The sequence below is a fragment of the Propithecus coquereli genome, unplaced genomic scaffold (genome assembly GCF_000956105.1).
Source record: "Propithecus coquereli isolate 6110/MARCELLA unplaced genomic scaffold, Pcoq_1.0 Scaffold634, whole genome shotgun sequence".
NCBI lineage: Eukaryota > Metazoa > Chordata > Mammalia > Primates > Indriidae > Propithecus > Propithecus coquereli.
Genome location: NW_012152330.1, coordinates 111,575 through 136,796, shown reverse-complemented (window position 1 = coordinate 136,796; position 25,222 = coordinate 111,575). Strand labels below are relative to the sequence as shown.

General features: G+C 59.3%; 2 protein-coding genes across 2 annotated transcripts in view; one reads left to right on the top strand and one right to left on the bottom strand.

Annotated features, from left to right (window-relative positions):
• The window catches only part of ADAMTS7 (ADAM metallopeptidase with thrombospondin type 1 motif, 7), a 44,063-nt gene extending 43,011 nt beyond the window's left edge, over positions 1-1,052 (top strand). Inside the window, exon 25 of the mRNA XM_012659792.1 lies at positions 752-1,052. Coding sequence (XP_012515246.1) covers positions 752-909 — 158 coding nt within the window. The 3' untranslated portion in view covers positions 910-1,052. The remainder of the gene's footprint in view (positions 1-751) is intronic.
• Positions 1,053-5,569: 4,517 nt separating this feature from the next.
• The window catches only part of TBC1D2B (TBC1 domain family, member 2B), a 68,171-nt gene continuing 48,518 nt past the window's right edge, over positions 5,570-25,222 (bottom strand). The window contains exons 7-13 of the mRNA XM_012659806.1: positions 23,406-23,516; positions 22,240-22,433; positions 18,868-19,362; positions 16,128-16,245; positions 11,850-12,035; positions 10,270-10,391; positions 5,570-6,436 (exon numbers count right to left, since the gene is read on the bottom strand). Of these exons, the coding sequence (XP_012515260.1) occupies positions 6,241-6,436; positions 10,270-10,391; positions 11,850-12,035; positions 16,128-16,245; positions 18,868-19,362; positions 22,240-22,433; positions 23,406-23,516 (1,422 nt within the window). The 3' untranslated portion in view covers positions 5,570-6,240. The remainder of the gene's footprint in view (positions 6,437-10,269; positions 10,392-11,849; positions 12,036-16,127; positions 16,246-18,867; positions 19,363-22,239; positions 22,434-23,405; positions 23,517-25,222) is intronic.

The window sequence follows — 25,222 nt, the reverse complement described above, 5'->3', positions numbered from 1 at the left end:
CCCCGGGAGGTCTGCTGGGGTGCGCGAGGCCTGGGCAGCAGCTGGGCGCCGTCGGCAGCGGCTGCAGCACTGGGAGCGAGGCCAGGAGCCGGCAGCCACTGCCCAGAATAGCCACGCGTGGGGGCCAGGCAGGCCCGGGCTCAGTCCCTGCTCCCACGGCTGGGACAAGGCTACTCTCTGGGCACACCGCCCGGCTGCGAAGTGGTCCTGGCAGGTGGGCCCCTACCCTGGACTCTGTTCTGGTCTGTGACCAACTACAGCCTGCAGAGGCCGGGCAGGACAGGTGTGCCGGAGTGATGCAGGTGGTGGGGGCTGGCAGGACAGGTGCGCCGGAGCAGACGCAGGTGGCAGGGGCAGTGGGGGCTGATAGGACAGGTGTGCCGGAGCAGACGCAGGTGGCGGGGGCAGTGGGGGCTGATAGGACAGGTGCGCCGGAGCAGACGCAGGTGGCAGGGGCGGTGGGGGCTGGCAGGCCGGCACTCCCGGACAGGCTTCCTGGCTTCCCTGGGCGTGCAGGGTGGTCAGGGGTGGGGTCTCGGGGCCTTTTATCTGGAAGCCTGAGCCCAGCAGTGCCATTCTCTGGAGTCCTGGGGGTCGGCCAGGGGCAGGTGGGACAGGGCTGCAACTCCAGGCTGGGGACAGCCCCCCCAGCAGCTGAGGGGCCCCCTGCCCTCGGGGGCTGCTGAGGCCTCCCTGAGGCTGTGGGGAGCTGGGTCCTGGTGCCCCTGATCCCGCCCCTGCCCTGCTCCAGGCTGCGAGCGTGACCGCCTGTCCTTCCGGTTCTGCGAGACGCTGCGCCTCCTGGGCCGCTGCCAGCTGCCCACCGTCCGCGCCCAGTGCTGCCGCTCGTGCCCCCCGCCTGGCCACGGCGCCCCCTCCCGAGGCCGCCAGCGGATCGCCCGTCGCTGACCGAGCCCCCGACCCGTGCTGGGTGCAGACTGACTGACCGACCACACAGACCTCAGCGCCTGCCACGGGCTAGGTGGAGCCCTGCGCCCTCATGGTGCTAACCCCTCCCGTCCCCTAAGAAAGCGTATTTTTTTATTCTGACAGTTTGTATAACGTTTGTTATTATTTTACATAAATGAGCATCTACCATTCCAAAGCACAGCTTGGCTTCATCGTGGATTTGGGGAATCTCAAGCCAGAGCCTCCCCCAACCCCTCTGCCTGAAACGCCGCTGTCCCAGCGCCGCGGCAGACGCAGCCTTTGCTGTTCTGGGGCAGGTCGGCCGGGGAGACGGCAGCAAAGCAACCCATGGGAGGACGGCGCCCGTGGGAGGATGGCGCCCGTGCGGGCACGTTGGGCCTCAGAGGCCGGGGGTGGGCGGCTTCCCGGGGGGGCCTGTGCAGAGGGTCGGACGACGGGCAGGGCGTGGTCCCTGCACAGGCTCCTGCCACCCCGGCTTGCTTTGTGCCTCCTGCCAGGCCCCCAGCCCTGCCCTCGGCCCCCACTCTGAGGTCCTCAGAGACCTGTGTCACAGGGACTGAGCCACACGCACCCCCAAGCCATCCTGTCACCCACAGGAACTGCCCCCTAGAGAGATGGGGTCCCCGTGGGCCCCCCGGCCCTCTGCTGTGCAACTCCTCTGCTCCACGTGGGTGGGGGGAGCGGCAGGTGGCTGCTGTGTCCTCTCGTCATCCCTCCCCCTGTGCCCAGAGATGGAGCTGGGCCGGGTGCAGTGACTCGGGGTGGCCTGTCCCCCTGCCAGCCCCAGCTCCTGCCGCGCTGCCTGTGGTCCAGCCCAGGGGCACCTGCCCACCCACAACCCTTTCCTGCCCGTACAAGCGAGTCCCACGAGGCCAGTCGGCGGCCCACACACCAAGGGCAGGTGACATGAAGGTGCTTTGAGGAGGGACCGGCAAGGGGTGCGTCTGCTCCCCCAGGCCCAGCCGTGTACCCGCTGGCTGGGCCGTGGACGCAGCCCCTTCATGCCCTTTCCTGAGCCATCCGCCTGGAAGGTGCCCGTTTATTCCGCCTCTCCAAGAGAGGGACACTGAGGTTCAGAGAGGCCCCCTGCACACCTCTCACATTCTGTTCTCCAGCGCAGGACATCCCCAGGTGGAAACATGAGGGGCCCCAGAGCCGAGCACGCGGCAGTACGTGGCCACACAGGGCTGGGGTGTGCGCTGGGGGCTGGGGTGGGCGGACACTGAAAACCACTCTTCCGGATCGAGGCCAAGAAGCAGCATCAGAAGCTGAACCCGTCAGAGGCATCTGTCCCAGGACTTGGAAGAGATAGGGGGACTGTGGGTGCAGGGTGGCCGCCCAGCGGCGTCGAGGGGTGCTGGCTCACACCTCACCGAGCATCGACGCGCCCATTTCCGGATGAGAAGCCCAAGGCTCTGGGAGGAAAGTCACTGGCCCAAGGGAGACGGAGGCCCGGTCCAGGCGAAAGCCCCGTCTCCTGTTCTGAGCTCCGGCCGCCCTTGGGAGCTGACCGCGTTGAGGACGAGGCCTGCAGCAGGCCCACGGTGGCTCTGTGCGGGGGGCAGCCCGTCGGAGGCCACATGGAAGCGAGTCACCGGGGCTTGCGTGAGTCCAGGCACCAGCACGCCGTCTGCTTCCTGTCTGTGTTGGCGGCAGCCGCCGGCCCAAGCAGGCCCTGGGGACCCACGCTGAGTAACCGCTTCCCAGGCCGTAGTCAAACTGGCCTCGGTGGCAACCCCTGCGAGGGATGGGGCAGGGCCTGTCACATGCTCCTGACGCACACTGGCACGGTGGCAGAGCCCTGGGGTCCCTGTCCCAGCACTGCCACTGCCATCGTGCTGTGTGACCTTGGGAAGCCCTAGCCTCGCTGCCCCCCGAGGACAGAGCTTACAGGTCCTGGCCTGTCCTGTCCAGGAATCCTGGCTGGAGCTGTCCCCCCACCCTCCGCGGGAGGACATTTGCTCTTAATCATCCTGTGTTTTTTCCAGGGATGGCTGGGGGTGTCCCCAGTGGCAGCTGGGCCTGAGCTGTCAGCCCAGGCAGGAGACAAACAAGCCCATGACTCAGGCAGGGCACGGCTGGCGGGAGGAGGGTGCTTTCCCCAGCTGGGGGGCTTCTCCGGACTCGGGAATCTCTGGCTCCTGGCTCTGCCCCCTCAGTGTCCCCAGCCCTCACCTGCGACTTGGCCACGGCCTCCCAGGGCTACCACTGCTGACAAAACGTCCTGTGCCCCCTGCCCCAGAGTGCACCCGGGACAGGGACCCCCGAAACGGCAGGCTGGAGGTCAGAGAGCACCCCATGCGCCCTGCCCCCGCCCCAGGCCCTCGGGCGTGCCCGGTCACGGTGACGGCGACCACAATGGCATTTCCAGGCAGAACATTATACAAATTAGTAGTTTATTTCTTCCTGTAGTATTACAATTCCAGAGTTTATATTCCAAAAATAGACTAGAAGATCGGCGTAGAAGCTGCTGTGGTACAGGACGGAGTCACTTGGCAGCCCCCCTCCAAGTCCTCCAGTGGCCCAGCAGGGGCAGGACGCTCACGGACACCTGGCCCGCGTCCGGCCTCCACCTGCAAGGACGTCCCGGGCAGGCCCAGCTGCCCAGAAGCTCGGGGACGCACAGGAAGACGGCACCACAAAGCAGGGTGGGGGGGTTTGTGCAACGACACGAACGTTCGGTTAAACCCCAGCCGGGCGTGTGTCTAGAACGCTCCCTACGTCCACACGATGTCGCTGACACCAGGGCGTCTCCAGCCGTCCTCTCGGCTGCCATCGCACGGCGGTTGGCGCGACCACAGGTGCGCCCGGGCCACCTGGGCGGAAGCGGGTCACCACGCGTGAGCCAGGGACGGCCGCGGCTGGAGGGAAAGCGGGCAGGGAAGGGAGGAGCACTCCAGGGATGGCATAAATACCCAGAAGTCACACAAAATCAGAACTTGCTATATAAAATAGATGCGGAATCTAGAAAAACCTTGATAAAATAGCCTATAAAAATATAAACTGTAGTGAAAATACACAAAAGCATTAACAGAGGCTCAACCCACGAAAACCCCATCAGTCTAAACGCTGGCACCTCCCCCCGGACTGACGAGGAGCTGCCCCGGCCCCGGCCCCGCCCTTGGCGAGCAGGCTGGCGCGGCGCGGAGGTGCAGTGCAGCACAGGCCGTGGCTGGCAGGGGGCCTCGGGCACCGGAGGGGACAGAGCAGCTCTTCCCACAGGGGCACGAGGGAGGCAAGTGCTGGCTGGAAACGGTGGGGCCCACAGTTCCGTCTGGTCCCCAGAGGGGAACCGGGCCGAGCGCCACCCCCACGCTCCGGGACGGGGCAGACGCAGTGTCAAAGGAGGACCCCCAAGAAAGAGCCCAGTCCATTCCTCCAGGACTGCCCCTGCTCGCGTGCGCCCCCTGCCCAGCCACGGCTGACACCTGCCTGCAAATACGCACGGGCGGCCTCCAGCCAGGTGCACCTTCCGGGGCGAACCAGACCGAATGAGCCCATCCCTGCGGGCAGCACCTGAGCCCCAGGACACGGCAGGGTGGGCCGGCACATTCCAGGGGCACATCCACAGGGAAACTAAGACCGGGCGGTGGGAGCTGACCCGCGGCCCAGCCCCGTTCCCGCCGCACCCGAGGCTGACGGCCGTGTGGCCACGCGGGGAACGGGCAGGGTCTCTCCACCTCGTCTACAGGGCAACTTCCTCAAGAAGGTGGGCCTCAAACAGCCGCTCCCCAAAACAAAAACAATGACAAAACACATTTTTAATACCTGGAAAGAGAAAAAGGCTTTTGGCTAAACATAGAGACCAGCTCCCTCCGTGCAGTGAAAAATTAACAACTTCACTGAAGACAGAAAAGCGGAGCTCGGTCTAGGACGCGGGAACACCACGTAGCTGCGGCACCGCCGGGAAGCTGACGGCAGGAGAGTCACAGGAAACCACGCTGAGGGAGAAGGCACTTGCTAAGGCTGCACTGCCTCGGTTCTTGGTCTGCGTGCGTCTGCACCGACTAAGGATCGTTTCCAGTCTCTCCAGGTGGTGTGAAACATCCCACGGAGGCCTGTTTCTCTGGCGCTGAATGACACTGGCCAGAGACGTCTTTCACGTCTACACGTCAGGGACGGTCCCAAGATGACGTGCAGACAGCCTCCTTGCTCAAAGCTTCTCTCCAGGCTTCGAAAAGGCAGTTCCCAGACACTGCTGGGGCAGCTGGACGTGCCAGAGGCAGCAGTGACCCCCGTCCTGGCGAGGACAAGGACGCTTCCAGGCAGCGGTGGCAGCGGCCACACCCGGGAGGCTCACCCAGACCTCGGCCCCAAGCAAAGGTGTTTCCCAGCCCTGGGACTGGCAGCGGCTCCTGCAGGACCCAGGAGCACGGGCCACCCCCGAGGAAGCCCAGGTCTTGGGCGTCCGAGAGCGTCCGCTCGCAGCTGCACCCCTGCCTGCGAAGCACCCAGAAAAAGCTCCTCCGTCCCCTCAGCCAAGGCCAGCCTGGGGGGCCGGGTGGGTTGCCGGTTGTTCCCCGTTTTCTTGGGATTCCGTTGCCTTCTTTCCTTGGGGGTTGCTTTCGGCAGTTCACTTTTTTTCCCCGGACCTTGGGGGGGCGGCGCCGGGCCCCGGGGGGCAGGGGCGGAGCCCGGCGGTCGGCAGACACAGGCTGGCAGCGACAAGGGGGGGTTGGGCAGCCGGGCCCTCCCCAAGCAGGCTGGGAGCCACTGCTGGAAGCACTGTGTGTGGAAGGCAAAGGCCATTCCAGAGAGACTCAGAGAGGCGGGGGGACTGGCAGCTGGACGCCACCAGCGGAAGGTTCATGGGCACCCTGTGGTGGCCACTTTGGACGCGGGACGTGCTCGCTTCTCTAAGCAAGTCCCCTTCCCACAGCGCCCGTGAGCCACCTGCCGCAGCCGCTCTTTGGCCTACGGCGTCTGAGGCGCAGTGAGCATCCTCTGTGGTGCTGCTGTTTGAAAAACACACCCGCTGCCCACGTGTGCAGGAGAAAGAGCACGGGGAGATGCCCGCAAAGCAAGGTTTTCAGAGGATGACACATCCGTGCGCCCGACGGAGGCCGTGAGCAGACTCTCGCCTGCAGACGGCCGACCGGCAGCCTGGCAGCTCGCCCGTCAGACGGAGCGTGGCCGTGACAGGTGCGACCAGACGCCACGGCACGGAGATGGCTGTAAACAGAGTGGACGCCCCCACGGGAATGAGCGAGTGCAGTCTGGCTTTGGACATCCGCCCGGCGGACCCCGGACGTTCTGGCTTTCACACGCACCCTTTGGCCGTGAGCCAGGACGGGCAGCGCCGGCACCCGCTCAGGTGTCCTCCTCCTCGTCGCTGACCAGCCCGCCCTTGTCGGGGCTGGTGTCCCGCTCACGCAGGAAGTCCTCCCGGATGGCCTCCAGCTCCGTCAGCTCCAGCCGGACCTTCTCCAAGTGGTAGGCACGCCGGTTCCGGATCTGGCGCAGGGGGAAGGGGTTCAGGTCCCCAAAGGAGATGCTGATCAGCTTCCTGGGGGACACAGGACAGAGAGACTCAGCAGGGCTTTGGCGGGTGGTCACACAGCCGTCTCTGAAGCACAGCCCAGAGGCCCGGGGTGAGGTGGGAAGAGGGCTTGCCACGCTGGGGGCCTGGTGCAGGCGTGTCACTCTGGGGGGCAGGCCCACCTCCTGCAGAGGCAACAAGGTGCTGTGGCCCAGCAAAGGGGAGCTCAGATCCCAGCTCTCCCACGTACTCTGTGACTCAAGTCACACCTTTCTCTGGCCTCTGACTCCTCTGCACACTGGGGACAGTGGCAGTGCCGCCTGCTAGGCTGTGGGGTCACCCGAGCCCCCGGCGTACGCACTGAGAACAGCACCTGGTGCTCGCTCAGTGGCAGCAGGTGCTGGCGCATCCGCAGCCTTGGGGCAGCCATGAGGCCGGGCACAGAGTGAGGGCCCCAAAGACCCTGTCCTGGGACTGACCAGTGGGAATGAACGAGCGCCCAGGAGGACGTGGCAGCCACTGTCTGATCCGCACGGCGAGTGACAAGCGCTAAGATGCGGTCGACAGGGGAACGTGCAGCCTGCAGGTTTCACATCACCCCCAGGTTGAGCCACCAATTTATGATAAGAATTTCAAGATTTTGATACTTGCCCCTAAGCACTGGCCTGTGGTTTAATGAAAACAAAACTAAAAGCTGTCTGAGGCCACTTACGGGCTTCTGGCCCAAGCAGGGCAGCCACATTGGTCTCCGAGGGCCACAGGAGAAGCTCGGCTGACGCCGCGGGCCGCCCGACCCCGCTCCGGACCCTGCCAGCCCCGAGGCTTTGCTTCCCAGCTACACGGGCTGATTCGCTTCCTGCCAGCCAAAGGCCCGACACGCTCACGGACCCCAGGAAAAGCCGCGATAAGACAGAAATGTCACGGGGGACGCCTCCCTGTCCTGCCAGAGAGCAAACCGGAATCAGCCCATCGGTTCACACGCGGATGAAGAAACCGAGGTGTATACGCCACACGGAGCACTGCGCAGCCATAAAAGGAGCAAAATACGTCTCTGGCAGCAGCTTGGATGGAGCCAGACCATCGTCCTGAGTGAAGCATCTTAGGAATGCAAAACCAAACACCAGCTGTGCCCTAACAGCTGGAAGCCAGTCGACAGGCTCACACGGACACAGATGGAAGGGTCCTTGGAACCGAGTGAGGAGGGGTAAAAACTCACCTGCCAGGCACAGCAAACGCCATTTGGGTGACGGGCACACTTAAAAGCCCCAACAACTTAAGCATTATAAAAGGTGTCCATGTAACAAAAACATTTGTACCCCTTAATATTTTGAAATAAAAAGCATATTTAAAATAATGATAATAATAATAAAAGCAAAAAATAAAACTGAATGTCTGACAGGCAAAGAACAAAAAAAGAAAGAAGGAAAGAACGCAAACCATTTGCTCCTGCTTGGGCTACTTCTAACATAAGGGACACACGATTAGGAACGCACAAGCCTTTTGTATATTTTAAAATACCTACTCCTTGGATATGCTTAACTCTAATCCAGAGGGTTCTCCTGCGAGAAGGTAAAGACCAGAAGGGCTGGCTGCATTTATGGATTTATTTAGAGACAGGGTCTCACTGTGCCACCCAGGCTGGCATGCGGTGGCACGATCGCAGCTCACTGCAGCCTCGAACTCCTCGACTCCAGCAATCCTCCTGCCTCAGCCTCCTGAGAAGCTGGGACTGCAGGTGCCACCACACCCAGCTAATTTTTCTATTTTTGGTAGAGATGGGGTCTCATTATGTTGCCCAGGCTGGTCTTGAACTCTTGACCTCAAGTGATCCTCCTGCCTCGGCCTCCCAAAGTGCTGGGATTACAGGCGTGAGCCCTGGTGCCCCGACTAGCCTGGCTTTACTTAAATGCTAAGCTCCCCGGAGCGTGTTCTGGGACACGCGAGCACTGGAGAGCAGGGGTCACTGGGTGTGGGTTCCCCAGGTTCTGCCTCACGCCCAGCTGTGCTGCTCGGGCCGCCAGCCCCACCCGGGCGGGAGGAGGATGCACGTGCCGCGGATGCTGGCGGGGTCCGTGCACCGGGAGCCCACACGGCGCTCTCTCTCCTACAGCCATTAGCCCACAGGCTCCACAACCCGAACACTACAGCGTCCGTCCCCTTCTCCGCACAGAAAGTGAAGAGTGAACCGAACGTTCTCACTCGCTGCTCCAGACAGTGACGCTGGCTGAGCCCTCAGCCCAGGCTGGGCCGCAGGGGAGTCAGATACCGCCTCCGCTCAGGCCTGGAAGGTTCCGTGAAGAGATGAGAAAGGGCCTATGGTCAACCACGCTTGGGAGACCAAGTCCGCTACAGAGACCCCTTAACTCTGACCCGACATCCCCCGAGCACATCTGAGCACAGCATTCCCTCCCTCCTTTTCCGTAAGACCAAACGCTGCAGAACCCGCAGCCTTGGGACCCTAGTCGGGGAGCTGATTAAAACAGTGGGGTCCAGCCTGGCGGTGGGACCAGGGCTTCCCGGGGGCCCTGCTGCCGCCGCCCAGCACCCCCTGACGCACCTGGACTCCAGCCTTGGCTTCCAGAGCAAAGAGGAAACCGCCCACGCGGGGGCGCTGTGGGACCAGAGACTGCCGGGCGAGGCAGCTGCGCCTCCCGCGACAGGAAGGGCTGGCAGAGGCACCTGCTCACGTCTGTCCCACCAGGACCCAGCAAGAGCCAGTGGGCGGCAGAGCGTTGCGGTGGGGGTGGGAGCTCACGGAAGGCCGTTCTCAGTGATCCTGACCCAGTGTGAGCAGGATCAGCCTTTCACGGGCAAATATTACTCTCAATACCTTCTTTAGCGACACGCAGGTCGCTGTTGTTGGTGCCATGAACAAGCCTGAAACTATCTCGACAACCAGCTCCCCAAGAAAAAGACCCTAAAAACAGCGATGACTTCTAGGAAGCTGCTACGGCCTCAGCCAGCACCTTTCCCAGCACCCGCCTCGCTGCCCAGGCCAGGGCAGTCACCAACGTGGTCCTGGGACATACGGGCAATGACTGGCTGCGGGGGCCAACATGACTCCTGAACGTCCGGCCGCCCTGGCCAGAAACCCAAGGGTCTTCCAAGTTCAAAGTCCTCCTCCACTCTCCTCCACCTCCCCCTTTTCTCCAGGTCTGGGGCCACCTCTCTCCAGGCCCCCACCCCTCACTGGGACCCCTCTACTAGCCACTGGCCCCCGGCCTCCTGGCTGCCAGTCCTGTCCTAACCCGACCCCAACCCCAACCCCAATCTGGCCCTTCCCGACACTCTCAGGACGAAGTGCCCAGTCCCAAGCAGAGCCTGCAGGAACCCTGACGGCCCGGTTCTGTGACGGCCCAGCCACAGCGGCAGCGGCCTGGCCGAGCTGCCTCCGATCCCCAAATGCCTGCTCCCTTGGCTCCGTGTGCTGCTCCCGAAGGCGCAGCCCAGCTACTCAGCCTTTCCCCAGCCTGGGCTTCCTCGACCACAGCACTGGTCAGACGATGCCCAGAAGTTTCCCCGACAAGGTCTCCGAGGCCAGGGCTGCCCCTCACCCCGGCACAGCCCTGCCACGCACAGTGAACGCTTGTTAGACAAATAAAACTATTGCCGTCGGTTGTGGGGACTTATGTTTGTGGGATAAATGACAGAACCATCTTCCGCTCTGCTCCTCACTAGTCTCTGGGAGGCCACCGGCCTCCTCCCCCTTCCGCTTTCTTTTCCCCGAAGGAAACTGTGTCTCCCAACCGCACGCCTGGGAGGGCTGAGCGTGAGCGAGGACAGCGAGGACAGACAGCTCGAAGGAGGCAGCGCCGGGCTTCCCGCCCTGCTTGCCGCGTGAGGGTGTCCCCGGGACTGACCTGGCGTCTAGGATGGTGCGAGTGAAGTAGCGGAGATACTTGAATATGGACATCGAATCTTGCAATTTCAGGATCTCCTCTTCCTTGTATTTAAAAAGTGCCAGGGCGAAACGGAAAATCACCTGCGGAGAAAACAGGGAAACTGCTAAGTGGAAGAACACCACGGCTCCAGCCTGGACCCTGGAGTTTTGGGGGGGGGTGCAGCCCCCCGGGCCGGGGGAAACAGCTGGCACAGGCCCCACCCGGGGACAGACACTTGACCTGGGGCCACTTTCCCTCTCTTACGGGAAAACACCGTCCTGTAGGAAGTTTCTGACCACACGTCAGCCCAGACCAAACCCCCTACAGAGAGATCTCTGTGGGACCCTCCCGCATTCGGCCAACACTCCTAGTCCACACAGCACGAGGAACTAGCACAAAGAATCGTTTTTAAATAAAATTCAAACCAGGATTTTCTGGTCCTGAAACTCTTGGAAAGCTCTACCTACAGAGGCAATTTCCACCTCGGGTGAACTAGGGTCTAAATGACTAACTTGTGAATACGATGAGAGAATCGGTTTAAGGGGGTGCAGCGTCTGTGGCTACAGCGAATGACACCTGCATGTTCAAGCCGCTTTGGGACAAACTGCTCCCCCCACGTCTGAGGGCCCTGGGGGGCTGCGCCAGTCTGCAGGGTCTCTAATTTAGAAAGCGATGTTTGCAGGGCTGAAACAGGCCATTTTCCTCTGAGCATCCCCACTACGGCCCAACGGGAACACCGTCTAGGCCCTGGCCGGGAGCTCTTTTCAGTAAGGGCAGGCTAGAGCGAACAGCTGGCGAGGACTGTGTGGGGTGGGGCGCGGGTAGCGCACACTCAGCTTCGCTGGGCGGTGTGAGTCGGTAAGGCCCCGTGGGCAACCTGGCGTCATGAGACCCGCAGATGCCTGAGCCCGGCCCTGGCGCTGTGCCCACAGATGGAAACAACCCAAGTGCCGTCGCCCGGGCTGCTACGTAGACTTCTCGTTCATCTGTGTAAGGAGCCGCCACGCAGAGCCGGATCTGTACACCCTGACCTTAGTGCACAGAACACCTTGAGGAGATACACCAAGTGAGGAAGAGCAACGAGGAGCCTGGGGGAGGGAGGGAGACCTCCCTTCCAGTACACACCCCAGTTATATGGTTGAATATAGGAACCTATTACTCAAAAACTGACTTTTTAAAAACGTACAACAGCCCGGGTGGCAGGCTGGTAGGCAGTCGGGCTCTGAGGCTGGCTCCCCTGCGTCTGCCCCCTGATCCTCTCTTACTGGGTCTCGGGGCCTCCGTCTCCTCCGCCATCCGCGTGGCAGATGGCGAGGGTCAGGCCCCGACTGCAAACCGCAGCTGCCAGTGCCGGGCACAGGGCTGGGTGCAGACGGGACATTTCCGACAGACGGCAGACGACTGCCGTTTCCTGAGACCCCAGACCCAGCGCTGCGGGCACCGCGCTGAGATCACTCTGGCGCCACGGAACCCTCAGGCGTCCTCGGGGAGCCGGCCACTCGGCCACCTCCAACGCTGCCCACGTAGCCATCGGGTGTGCGTGCGCTGGGCAAACCCACCTTTGGTCCCTCGTAAAGGAAGGAGTCCCATATCTTAAAAAGGACGTCACTAACGACACTATCCACGAACACCACGAGAAACCAGTTGAACGTGATGAGGGTGTAGTCGACCCTGTGCTGCTCGAAGTGGGCGTGCAGTCGAGGCAGCTTCTCGCTCATGAGGTCTCTGAACACCCGCTGGTCCACCTGCAGAGGGAACGGAGGGGAGAAGCGTGTGGGGTCTGCCGGGTACCCCGCAAACAAGCACAGACGCCCCATCTCGGAGCCGGGGTGGGCCCAGCGCCACGCGCCGCAGCAGAGCTGCTCCACGCGCGCCGCGGGGCTCCGCATGGAGCCAGACCACGCGTGTCCCAGGAGCGGCAGCCGACCCCGCAGCCCACAGATACATGTCGAGTGTCTGCTGAACGGCACCCTCCCCACGGGGAAGGGGGTGGGAGGGATCAGGGGCCTGAAACCAACTCCTGTGCTCGAAATGCCCCGTGACACAGGCCGCCGCGAGGAGCCAGCAGGACGGCCCCAGCCTTGCTGATACACGCGTCGGTAAAGGAGACGCTGATGCAAGCGGCCGTGAATCTGGGCCCTGGGTGTTCGCGAGACTTGAGCCGAAGACGAAGCGAGTCGTTACCAAGTCTGTCCAGCAGATACTTGCCGGGCTGTACGGGGCGGCAGGGCAGCAAGGACTCCAGGGCCCCACAGACCTGAGTCTGACCCCCGCTCTACTGCTTCATAGCTGGGTGGCTCTCATAGCTAAGTGATGTGTTCTAGAAAACGGCTGATGATGTCTCCTTTACCAGCTGCTGGGAGGACTCAACAAGACTCGCGTGAGTTCCTGTCACATGACGGACACGCAGGTGGTCACTGCCGCTCTGTGCGGCACGGGGCTGGGGCTGGGGCTGGGCAGAGGACCGAAGGGTTCAGTCCTGACCTGGAGGAGTTAGGAGAGCAGCGGGGAAGCCAGGCGCATGGACTGTCACAATAACCGTGGTTGGGGCCCCAGGGACGGGACCCAGAGAGCCAGGAGGAGAAACAGCTCCCACGGCAGCGCAGACACCCTGCGCCACGCTGAGGAGTCAGGATGACGTCCTGTAGGCCAGGAGCTTTCCCCGCCTGTCTACAACCCGCAAGAAAACACCTGTCTCCACTCGTCACCCAGGAGGCAGGTCCCTGAGCGCCTGTGCACGGAACAGAAGCACGTTTCACGAGACAACACTTAACCTCACACGGCAGATCACACTTTGATGCCTTCCAGTCTAAGCAACTGGATTTAATGGGAAAAAGCTAGTGCCAACCTACTAAATCATCTCTCTACCCATTGTTTGAAAAACTACCATCATCCCTAGATGTATGCGGGGGATTGTTCCAGAACCAACCGCCCCCCCAAGTACACCAGAATCTGAACACCCCAGTCCCACCATTGGCCCTGCGGAGACCGCGTACAAAGTCAGCCCTCCATACACTCGGGTTTTGCGTCCCGAGAATAATGTATTTTCGATCTTTGTTTAGTTGCAAAAAACCCACGTGTGAGTGGACCCAGGCAGTTCAAACCCATGTTGCTCAAAGGTCAGCTGTGCGTGTTGCCGTACTTCATGCCTGGCCCACGCCTGGCCCGTGCCGGCGTACATACAGCTCCTCAGTGGCAGCGCCTTCTCTCACCTCATCCCACGGAGAAGCTGCATGATGTGTCCAAGCTCCAAAGCTCGCAGGAGGGCCTGGCTCTGACCCGACGGCGTGACCCTCGGCACAAGCTCCTAACCCACGTGCTCAGCCCCACCTCACTGGAGTAAGAAGAATCAACGCTTCGTTTTTCTTGCTCTGAAGCACTGAGTCACCTGAGATTTTACATTTGAGTCTTTATAGCTATTAGCTCTCAGGTGCCCACGAAACACGTAAAACTTTCTCTACCAACCTCTTCCCTCCCACCCGACTGTGACAGCGGCCTCCGCCCACCATTTCCTTGTTCACACGCGGACGCCGCAGAAAAGCAGGTCTCCTGGTTAGTGAGCAAGACGTGAGCACAGGGAGGCCAGAGGAGCTTCTCTTGGACCCACCGACGGCTGTGAAACTGGGACAGGGCCTGTCCCAGGTGGCCGCAGGGAAAGCCCAGCCCAGGACGGCCGGAGCTCAGGGGGAGCCCAGCCCCAGCTCAGCCCCACAGCCTGGCAGCTCGGGCCAGCTGCTGTTAGTGTCTCTGACCCCGTTTTCTCCCAAGTCAAAAGGGGATGACGTCGCCTCCACCTCCCAGGGTTTGCTACCGGCACGGGCTGTGGCGCAGTAAATGCCAGTTCTCTTTCCACGGTCAAAGAGCAGCTCACATAGGCTCAAACGAGCGCTCGCAGGGCGCTGGGCACGCTCCACGGGAAGACGGGCCAAGGCCCTCCGGTGCTGCTGACCAGCTGCAGGACAGGCAGGCACACGGGACGGCGCGCTTCGAGAACCACGTCCCACAGGCCTGTCCCGCGTGGGCCTGCAGGGCCCGCAGTGGGGACTGTAGGGGCGCAAAGGCTGTGGACTGGGAGCTTCCAGGAGGGGGGTGGATCGCGCACGGAAGCGCGCGGGGACGGGCAGACCAGAGAACGGCGTCCTGGCACAGGCACAAGGCGCGCCCAGCAGCCCGGCCGGGGTGGGCGCGTGGAAGGAGGGCCCTGGCGGCGCGAAGCCATCTGGGCTCCACCCTGGGACGCCAGAGGGGCACAGCTGAATCCCCGGGTGAGGAGCAGGAAGATGGAGAGACAGGCGGTGGCGGCAGGAAGGAAGGGAAGAGGCGACTGCCATGACGGAGGAGGGGGACGGCGACCCCACAGCAGTGAGGGGACAAGTGGGGACAGGGACGCCAGCCGCCAGGCCGACGGCAGCGGAGGGAATGGTGGGGAGGGCGACGCGGGGAAAGGAGGGGCGTCCAGGTGGCTCGAGGCTCTGCCTGGGAGCCGGGCGCTGGCGGGAGGGGCACGGGCGGCAAGAACAGGAGCCTCCCTCCAGGGCAGAAACGCAGAACAAGGGACACGCGGTCAGCGCCCACCCAGAAAGCGGAGCTCACTGAGGACGTGTCACAGAGGGGGTCTCACCCTGAGGCTGGTTACGATGATGGCAGAAAGGCCGAGCAGCCAGACACCGATGGTGAGGCCGCCTGCGGGAGCGAGACCCTCCAGACGGGGACAAAGCCCCCGACAGAGGCAGCGCCTGTGATGGAGAGGGGACAGGCTCCCAGCCTCCTCCTGCCACCCGCCAGCCTCCTGCCAGCCTCCCACACCGAGCAGAGCAGGGGCAGGGCGAGGAGTGGCTCTGGGCAGGCAGGCCAGGCGCGGTGGGGGCTGGAGGAGGCATGCCACGCGGCAGGCGTTCACGGGCACAGCCTGGCTCACAGACAGAAGGTGCCCGCGTGTGGACACGTGCGAAGGGCTGGCCAACGGGGGATCGAGAACAGGCCGTTTCAAAGCCAGAGTCTGCAGCAGCTCAGCCCAGCCTAGGAGAGAGGTGCCCTGGGCCACAGGGTCAAGCATCGGGTCCAGAGGTAGGACTGTCCCAAGCGGAGACAGAAATCTGGGCTCTCCCAGCCCACGTTGTCCTGCCCTGGCCCCTGGCGTCAGACTGCAGGTGTGGAGGGCACGAAACGCACTGCTCAGACCCCTGCTGAGGGAGCCGTGCCCCTCTGGGCCCATCGCTGCGCCCGTTCCCAGGAGCCAGTGCGTGAGCCTGGCTGGGCGCCAGTGAGCCCATCTCTGCAGGAGGCCGGCGCCTCTGACAGCGGACCTTGGCCTGAGGACCCCCGCGGGGCCCAGCCAGAACTTTGCCAGCACCGCCCAGTGTCACGGCATGGTCACCTGAGACATTTCCTCCCCAGTCTTCCCTCTTTCCCCGGGGCTGGGGATTCTCCTGGCCTCCCTGCTCCTGCCCTCGTCCTCCGCAGCTCTTCCCCTCGGAAGCCTCTGGCTTGTCTAGTCCTGTCTTGGCCCCTGCGTCTCGAGGACCTGCGCCGACACGCCAGGTACCCCTGTAATAGGACCTAACCCCTGGTAGGCCTGGCGCCAGGGTAGCGCGCGGAGCAGCGAACGTAACATCAGGTCTGCAGGACGGGCCGTCTTGGCGGGTTTCCCGCATGCTAAAGGAGCGCGACCCTGCCTCGCTCGCCAACAGCCCAGTCTGCCCCAGTCTCCGAGACATGCGCTGCCACTCTCAGGGACCAGCTGCTGAAGTCACGTGTGCAAAACCTCCCCGACAAAGGCTGAATTTCAGCTGGGATTCCACAAACTGGTGGCTGAAGCACAGAATTTTTAGAAGTACCTGGGATCCTAAGAGAGTCTTCGTGTAATAGTCCCGAGGCATGAAAACTTCCACTATGGCAACCAGACACCAGAACGCGTCTTCTTGCTCCAGGTACAGGAGGGCCACCGCCACCAACCTACGGGCAAGCGGAGAACAGGGTGAGTGCCCAGACACAGATGGCTGCCACTGTCTCCAGAGACGTCTGCGTTAAGCTGCTCTTTCTCTCACGGCCAAAACAATTCCTAGCTCTCAAGAAAGAACAATAAATAAGTGTTTCTTTGCAAAGACATTCGAGAAGCTTCCCTTCGTTTGGTTTTTGTTCAAAGATGAAACTGTTTCCCGATGATCAACCAGCCTCGTTTTAAAAAATGTTTTCATTATAAGATTTTTGCTGGTGCAGCTAATTCTTCGAGGTCACTGTCCAAGAAGTTCCAACTAATCCTTTCATGCACGAAAGAATCCAGATGTGAGTAAGTAACAAAGAATACAAGATGGTGTGAAAACAGCTTTCCCGATACAGCCTGCTTCCCAGCTGGAGGCGTGAAATGGGGCTGTGGACAGGGGAAGCCCCGCGGCGCCTTCTAACCCCTCGAGGTCGTGTGAGTGCACGTGTGTGCGCAAGTGTGAGTATGCGTGTGTGTGCATGTGAGAGCGTGTAAAGGGGCGGAACCTGCAGCTGTTCAGGGCAGGAGCCGGGGCCGGCCCTTCTCCCGCTGTGGCTGATCCACAGGCTGCGTGGGAGCAGCCCAGGGAGGCTCTGAGGGCGTCCGCGGCGGAGGCTGGGACGGGGGCGGCACAGGAGGCCCCTGCTCAGCTGGAATCCAAAACCTCTGCCAGGACAGGAAGCCTGTGGGCATTACTCACGGGAAACCCTGATACCATTTCTCGGAATTTGCTTTATTTTCTTCCTTAGATAAAATGATAACGGACTCATCTCAAATTAACAGGAAAAAAAGACCTGGGGTGGGGGAGGGGCTCGAGTAGGCGTGAACGTGATGGGGAGGAGAAAGGCGACCACGGCAGAGGCAGAGGAAGGAAACACAGAATCATCTGGAAAAGGCCGAAGTTCTACTGAAGTTCCAGGCACTATGAAGGCATGGACACGTACCAAGTATTTTGAAGGAAAAAAGTCCAATAATACGGTTAAAATTCAGAGGATTTAATGGTGATGGGGGTGGAGGCGCGGAGAAAAAGCTTCAATTATCTCGAAGCGTCACGCGCATGAAGAACTGATTTCATGACGGCGCCAGACAAACAGCGCATTACTGGACCCTGGACAGGCTCACTCACGTCCCCACCGGATCCCGCAGTTCAGAGTTTCCAGCCTCCGGGAACTTGCAGATTAGGTACACGGCGTGAACTGTGGATTTAACTAAAACACGACTCTCTATCAGGCATGTCCTATTTATAGGGTTTTTTTTTTTAAATGGAGACTGTGTAGGAGCAGCTAAAGTCCGTTTTACCTGCTGAGGGCACGGAGAGGCTGCCCTGCCCTCAGAGGCAACCACTTCCTGGAAACCAGTCAGCTTCAGGTCTTCACTGAGGGACGCTCCAGTTTAAGAACCTTCCCTCCTGCAACGCTGCCATTGCAGATGCAAAGGGACAGCGCTCCCCTGGGGGTCGGTGCCTGGCAGGGGCGGGCGCGAAGGCCTTGGAGCAGCCAGACCAAACGTCAACATTCAGAGCTCAGGTGCACGTACTGGGCTCGCAAGATTTCTACGGCACGCGCGGGTTGCCCATTCGTCCTCTGTAGCACGTCCAACAAGCGCGGTGACCGACCGTCACCATGGGACAGGAATGTGAAGGACAACCGCAATGACGGCAGGGACAGAGAGCGTGGCAGCTCTCAAGCCCGGTGACAGGAGGGCCTCCCAGGGAGCAGCCCTCGGGGCCTGCCGAGGCCTCGGCCGCCCGGGCTCGGGACGAGCCTGGATCCCTGAGACCAGGTGAGAGGCAGGCAAGCACGCAGGACCTGTGCAAAGACTCTAGCCTGAAAGAACCAAGCTCAGTCCTTATCAGGTGAAGAGCTGTTTGGGGTGACTTCTTGATTCACGAAGACCCTGTACGTATATGAACAAGGACCGACCGCCAGTTTTCACTCCCTGCGTTATTATAAATGCACGAAATCAAACTTCTCGTCAAAACCTGAGTAGACTGAGAACAAATTAAAAAACGATAATCCAAGTTGTTTCAAATTAACTTTTCATGTTCTCAAAACCTTCCGAAAGCATGTCGGTTTCCCGCAATTATTCCAGAACTGGGGATACTCTGACGTTAAGACTAGCCTCCTGCAGCTACTTTCTTCCCTCAAAACATTAGCTTTTCTGGCCGGGCGCGGTGGCTCACGCCTGTAATCCTAGCTCTCTGGGAGGCCGAGGCGGGGTGGATCGCTCAAGGTCAAGAGTTCGAGACCAGCCTGAGCAAGAGCGAGACCCCGTCTCCACTAAAAATAGAAAGAAATTAATCGGACAACTAAAAATATATAGAAAAAACTAGCCGGGCATGGTGGCGCATGCCTGTAGTCCCAGCTACTCGGGAGGCTGAGGCAGGAGGATCGCTTGAGCCCAGGAGTGTGAGGTTGCTGTGAGCTAGGCTGACGCCACGGGACTCACTCTAGCCCGGGCAAAAGAGTGAGACTCTGTCTCAAAAAAAAAAAGGAAAACATTAGCTTTTCTTGGCTAACCCAGAGGGGCGGGAGCGGCCAGGCAGCGCCCGGTGCCGGGGGGTGGCGCTGCCTGAGCGGGAACGGAGCGCCCACCTGTTCAGGCCCTGGCAGTAGCCGATGTCTGGGTTGCGCCAGGAGAAGGCGAGCAGGACGTTGCGCAGCTTCTGGATGCCCTCCGAGGTGGGGCAGGAGTAATGCTTGTTGTTGGGCAGCGTCCGCAGCAGGTCCAGCTCGATCTGCTTGGAGGCCGGGTTCTGCTTCTCCAGCGCCTTCTGGAGCAGGGTCTGGAAGTGGCCGGGCTCCGTGCTGTCCCTGAACTTCCTGGTGTGGAGGTCCACGCACCACTTCCACACCTTGGAGCGGTGCTCGTGCGGAATGCCCGCGCGGATCAGGTTCTTCAGCTCCGGGGAGCACATCATCTCCCTGTTCATCGTGCTGGCGAAGTAGTTTTCCCACTTGACCCCCGTGGACACCTCCTGGCTGTCCGTGAGGTAGAGCGTCTTCAGGTCCAGGGCGCGGACCCTGGCGACCAGCCTCTCTTCCTCGTCATCCTCAGGGACGGTCCTGAACCCGTAAATGTCATACTCACTGTTGAGAAAAACAGAAGGAAACTTTAAATGACGTGGTCTTGGAAAAAAGGCCAGCGGAACAGAACAGAGAACCCAGAAACCAGTCCCCGCTTCTGCGGCACTTTGGAACGTGACCGAGGGTTTCGGATCAGTGAGGAAGTCATGAACCTCCCCGTGTACGCGGCCAGGACGACTGACTATGTATGTGGGGAAAAACTAAACTAGATTTCGTCTCGATACTCCACAGTGGGAAAAGTCAGATCCAGGTGATTTAAAACCCTGAAAATGTGAAAAGCACAGAAGAAAAGGCGCAGGAGGAGTATCACGAAAACAAGATGGATAAATCTGCTACGTGTCTGTTTACGTGTGTGTTTATATATCACACGTGTGCAACATACGCACAACTCTGTGCTTCAAAAGCATCATTTTAAAAGATGAAAAGGAAGAAAATATCTGTAAGATATCAGGGATAAGAAGGAATCAGGGTGTTGGTAGGCAGAATGAGGGCCCCAAAGATGTCCAGGCCCCAAGCCCTGCAACCCACAACGCTTCATGGCACACGGCACAAGGGACGTCACAGTTGAGATGAGAGAATTTAAGACACGGAGAGGACGTGGGTGACCCGAGTGGGCTGGATGCCCTCGGAGCGCCCTTCAGAGAGGAGCAGGGAGGCAGGAGAGCCAGTCAGAGAGACGAGGATGGAAGTGGAGGCTGGGAGATGCCAGGTGCGAGGGGGCCGGACCCACTGCTGCCGCCTCCGGAGATGGGAGAAAGGGCCGCAGCCGGCGGCCGCCAGACACCAGGAATGGCCAAGACGACGGCCAGCGAGGAAGTGAGGACCCGGTCCTGCAACCGCAAGGAACCTGAAGACGCAGGAAGCGCACTGTCCCCTAGGACCCCAGGAAGGAACGCAGCCCCCATGAGTCTAGTGAGACGCGCACTGGGCTGCCGCCCTGCCGGCTAGTACGTGCGTGTCGTGTCCGGCCATTAAGTCTGCGACAGTCTGCTGTGGCGGCGACGGGAACCGACACAAAGGTCCTTCACACGCTGCTGCCAAGGGCATGAACGCACACGGGCACCTCGGAAACCAGATCTAGCGGAGTAAGATACACGCCCCCGACACGTCAGGAACCCCGCTGCAGCCTGTGCCCTGGAGAAACCCCCACACCGGCACACGGGACACGGACCGTGACGGCCACCGCACCACTGACCGTGACAAGGACAGATGGCAAGAGCCCAAGTGCCCCCTACGAGGGGAAGGAAGACGGATGCTGGTACACGGCACAAGGACGCTCCATACATAGGGTGGGGAGGTGCACGGGAGCTCACGCACTGACCTGGATGATTCTATTAAATAATGTGGAAAGAGACAAGTTTCCAAAAGATACATATCTGGGATTAGTATGCAAGAAGCTGTCATCTGTCAGAAATACACACTGACGTGTTCATAGGAGAAACAACATTACGTCTGGCATTTGCTTTAAAATATTCCAGAAAAAACAAACTGCGGGGGCTGGTCCGAAGGCAGTGAGCTCAGAGACTGTTCAGTCGGCCACAGATCGGCCCCTCGTTCTCCTACGTCCCCTTCTCACGGCCGCACCTGACGAGTCGAAACAAAACCCTGCAGGGGCAGGAGGGTGGGGTGAACAACATCGGCAGACGGTAACAGCCGCTCGCGCTTCCTCCCCGCGGCGGGCTCTGAAAGAAACTGCTGAAGCTGGGCAATAGCTGCAGGTCGGGTCTGTCCCGTGATCCGTCCACTGCTTTGCAGGTTTGGAACCTGCCACAATAAACAGTTAAAAATAAACCGCTATGCCCAGTTACCACTCTGCTTGCACATGTGTGCGTCTGCGCACACGACATAAACACAAGCACAGAGCACACATGGGAAGGACACACGGCACCTGCAGCAGCTCTCTCAGGAAGTCGGCAATGGCCACGTGGAGCTGGCGTGGCCCAGGCTGGGTCCGGTCCCTGCCACTCGCCGGCCGTGTGACCCAGGCAGGTTGTATCACTCCCAAGCCCAGCTTCCTCGCTCGTAAAGTGAGGGCATGGAACTCACTCCTGCGTGTGAAACAGTGAGCACAGAGCGCAGCTCGCAGCAGACCTGGATCAAAGGTCTCGCAACGACGGTGTTGGTCACGTTCTGACGGCGCATTTCTGCCGTCTGAGCAGCGCCGATGATGCAGACAGGTGCCGCACGCTCAGAGAGAAAGGCCGCGTCACCCCGAGGCGAGCCTGGAGCTGGGGCAGAAGCGACAGGACGGCGGCCAGTAAGGCCGAGACACGGGCGGCAAAGAGCTGGGACGGCAGGAGGCTGGACAGAGCGAGTCTGCAGATTTCCCTGGTTCCGTTACTGCACGAGGCTCATTTTCCACAAAATAGGTTACGAGGGATCTTAGTCCAGATCCATCGTGGGCTTCCAGGCTCAGTGATTTCTCAGAAAACATGCAGTAGCGTGTGTTCGTGTGTGTCTGGGGGCAGCTGGGTCCGTGGATTACACCAGACCCTCAGTGGGCTCAGGGGTCACTAATCAGGTCACCCAATAGCCGTCCCCACGAAGAAAGCCCCGGGGCCCCTGTGCTTTGAAACACCTGTGGGCACAGCTGTGACTCAGGGGAGGGATTTCATTCCTCGAAGACTGGCTCCTCCCGACCCAAGGAGGGATCGGAAGCAAGGCCACCTCGTTACGTGAGAAACAGGCCCTGCACAGAGGACCTGGGCTGAACCCCCCCTCCGTCACTCGGTCACTAGAACGACATTATCTGCTCTGCCGAGCCCACAGCACTTGTCACGAGCACCAGACGAGACACAGGGCCGTGCAGTTCTGAGTGGCCCCGCTGCTGCAATGGGGACTTCAGAGAGGGAAGCAGCCCCCAGTCGCCGGCACCTTTACCTGACAAGGTGGGGTTTGACGAACGCCTGCTCCGGCTGCTCCTGGCTCTCCACCTGCAGGGCATCCTCCAGCAACTGGGCTATGACCTCCCGGGCGGGCCCCTGTTCTTCTGAGCACACGGGGGTCTTCATTTCTTGGAGCAGTATCAAGTACTTACTTTCTATCTGGCACAGCTTGGCTTCCAGGCTGGAATACTGCAGAGAGTGTGGCAGTTACCTCCCTCCAGACAGAGACCCGGGAGAAGCAACCCTCGGGTGCCTCGAATAATCAATGAATGACAAGCACAAAACTGTTAGGAAGTGAGCCGGAGACCAACTGTATCAAAGACAAGAGATTAATTTATGCCACAGGCCCTGCTGTGTTTAAAGTGGCCTGCACAGTCCTCTTCCTTACGGGTCTGGCACGGGGGGCGCGAACACACGCATCACTCCGCGCAGGGTTGGAGTGAGCGGCAGACACCAGGCCAGGCCACATGCCGATTACTGAGATCAAGCTTGGTGCCACTTGGCCTGAGGGCCACGAGCGGCCGCCCCAGGCTAACCAATTCTTCCTAGGACGCTGGGACCCTGGACCAGCTCCCACCCGCCACCTTGTCAGACAATCAAATCCCCCCTGGAAAAGGTGCAGGAGTAGGTGTGGGAAGATGCTCCGAGGCTTGTTCAAAACAGTATATGAGGCACATGACAGCTGTTGACAATGCCATCTGATTACAGCTGAAATGTCTGTGGTCCCTTTAAACTTTGAATATCCCTTCTCAGCCATAATTATGTCTGACTTTCACACCGATCCCAGCAGGTTTACAGAGGAGGCATTAACCTCACCATCCTCCTTTTGCAGATATGAAACTCAATAGCGTAAGTAAAAATCCAAACAACCTTAATTTAGGGGGCCTTGTAATTGTACTTAATTTGTTTCCTGAAAACTCCATTAAAAATGCTTCTGCACAAATGAAACCACACCTCAGGGCCCTTCTCTCTGTCCTCCTCAGAGACAAAATGAAACCAGCGCACGGCTCCATGCAGTGTACACATCTTAAATACATTTCGGCGTCAGTGACCACGTCTCTCCAAGCATGGGAGCTGGACCGCTTTTTAAAGCGTGTTACTTTGAAATGCTTTCCTGACCTCACCTCCCACCGGGTAAGGAACACATCCCTCCTGACTCACCTTTGCCATCAGATCCCTCTCTCTCCTTTCTGCGTTTCTCCGTAGAGCCGAAAGTTCCAAAATCTCCTTGTTTAGAAACTTGTTTTGGGTTTTGTACCCCTGTAGATTATCCTGTCGGGGAAAAAAAAGATCCATCAATTCAACTGCTTGAACACTAAGTATCCTGTGCAATTAGCATCTTGCTGCCTTACCAATCACACAGCCCTGCTAAGTTAGAGCAGATTCTAAGGAACGGGAGCTGTAACTTTCTGATTAATCTTTGTGGACACCTGAGGCAGCAGAAGGCAGGAAGGCACAATGGCTGTGATGAAGGAGACAGAGAAGATATTTATTTAATGGTGATGATTTTTCTTGACTGATGACAGGAGAAATAAATAGTGCTTATTTCCTAAATCCATGCAAATATTTTATCTATCCACAATTCATTGAGGTGGTACAAAAAAGCAATACCTTACATTCTTTTTTTCTTTTTGTTTTAGAGATGAGGTCTCACTCTGTTGCCCTGGCTAGAGTGCCGTGCCGTCAGCCTAGCTCACTGCAACCTCCAACTCCTGGGCTCAGGTGATCCTCCTGCCTCAGCCTCCCGAGTAGCTTGGACTACAGGCATGCGCCACCATGCCCGGTTAATTTTTTTGTTTTTTGTAGAGACAGGGTCTCACTGTGTTGCTCAGGCTGGCCTCGAACTTGCGGGCTCAAGCTGTCTTTCCACCTCGGCCTCCCAAAAGTGCTGGGATCACAGGCACGAGCCACTGTGCCTCAGACTTTTTTTTTTAAACCAGAGAAACTGAATATATTTTCTGTGAGTTCTGTTTTACTTAACCAGTGTATGTAAAAAAGGCTACATCGTACACGAAAGCCCTTAACTAATGATCACACTTAATAATAAAAAATATCCACAATGTACAATGTATAAGGCACTTAAGAGAATATGCTCCTCAACCCTTTTACGCTGAAAAATTCCAAACCTATGAAAAAGCTGAAAGGTGCGATGAACATAACATATCACAGCTCTCACTTGAATTCGCCCATTAGCTGTCGCCACATGTGCTTTACACCTTTAAGAGAACATAAGCCAGAGACAGGTTTCGCCAAGTCCGGCCGAGGGACACGTCCTACGTCGGCGTCGGCCCCTCGGAATCCGGAGCAAGAAAGGCGACGGGAGCCAAGAGCAACAAAAAACAGGCAAGAAAAGGGGGTTCCTGTAAAATGCTGGCAAAATAAAGTCTGGGAAACTTTAGACCATCCTGATGGTAGACACCACCAAGTAGCAAAGCAGAAAGAAAACATGGCCGAAGCGAAGGACGACGCAAAGGACACACGACTCTGAAATCACTCGTGAGAGCAACACGGAAAGTGCCCGGGCTGTGTTGGCCGAATGAAACGACGCCAGAGTCCATCGACCTCAACACGGGAGAAGAAAAGGGAAAGTACTGGAAGAAAACATGGAAAAGATACAGCACTTAAATCCCTAGTGTGGTGAGATCCTAGGACCCATATTTATTTATTCATAAATTTTATTTACATACATGAATATAGGCCAGGTACAGTGGCTCACACCTGTAATCCCAACACATCGGGAGGCAGAGGTAGGAGGACTGCTTGAGCCCGAGAGTTCAGACCAGGCTGGGGAACACACCGAGACCCTATCTCTACAAAAAATTTAAAAATTATCTGGTGCAGTGACTCGTGCCTGTAATCCCAGCACTTTGGGAGGCCGAGGCAGGAGGATCGCTTGAGCCCAAGAGTTTGAGGCTACAGTGAGCTGTGATCGTGCCACTGTACTCTAGCCTGGGTGACAGAGCAAGACCTCATCTCTA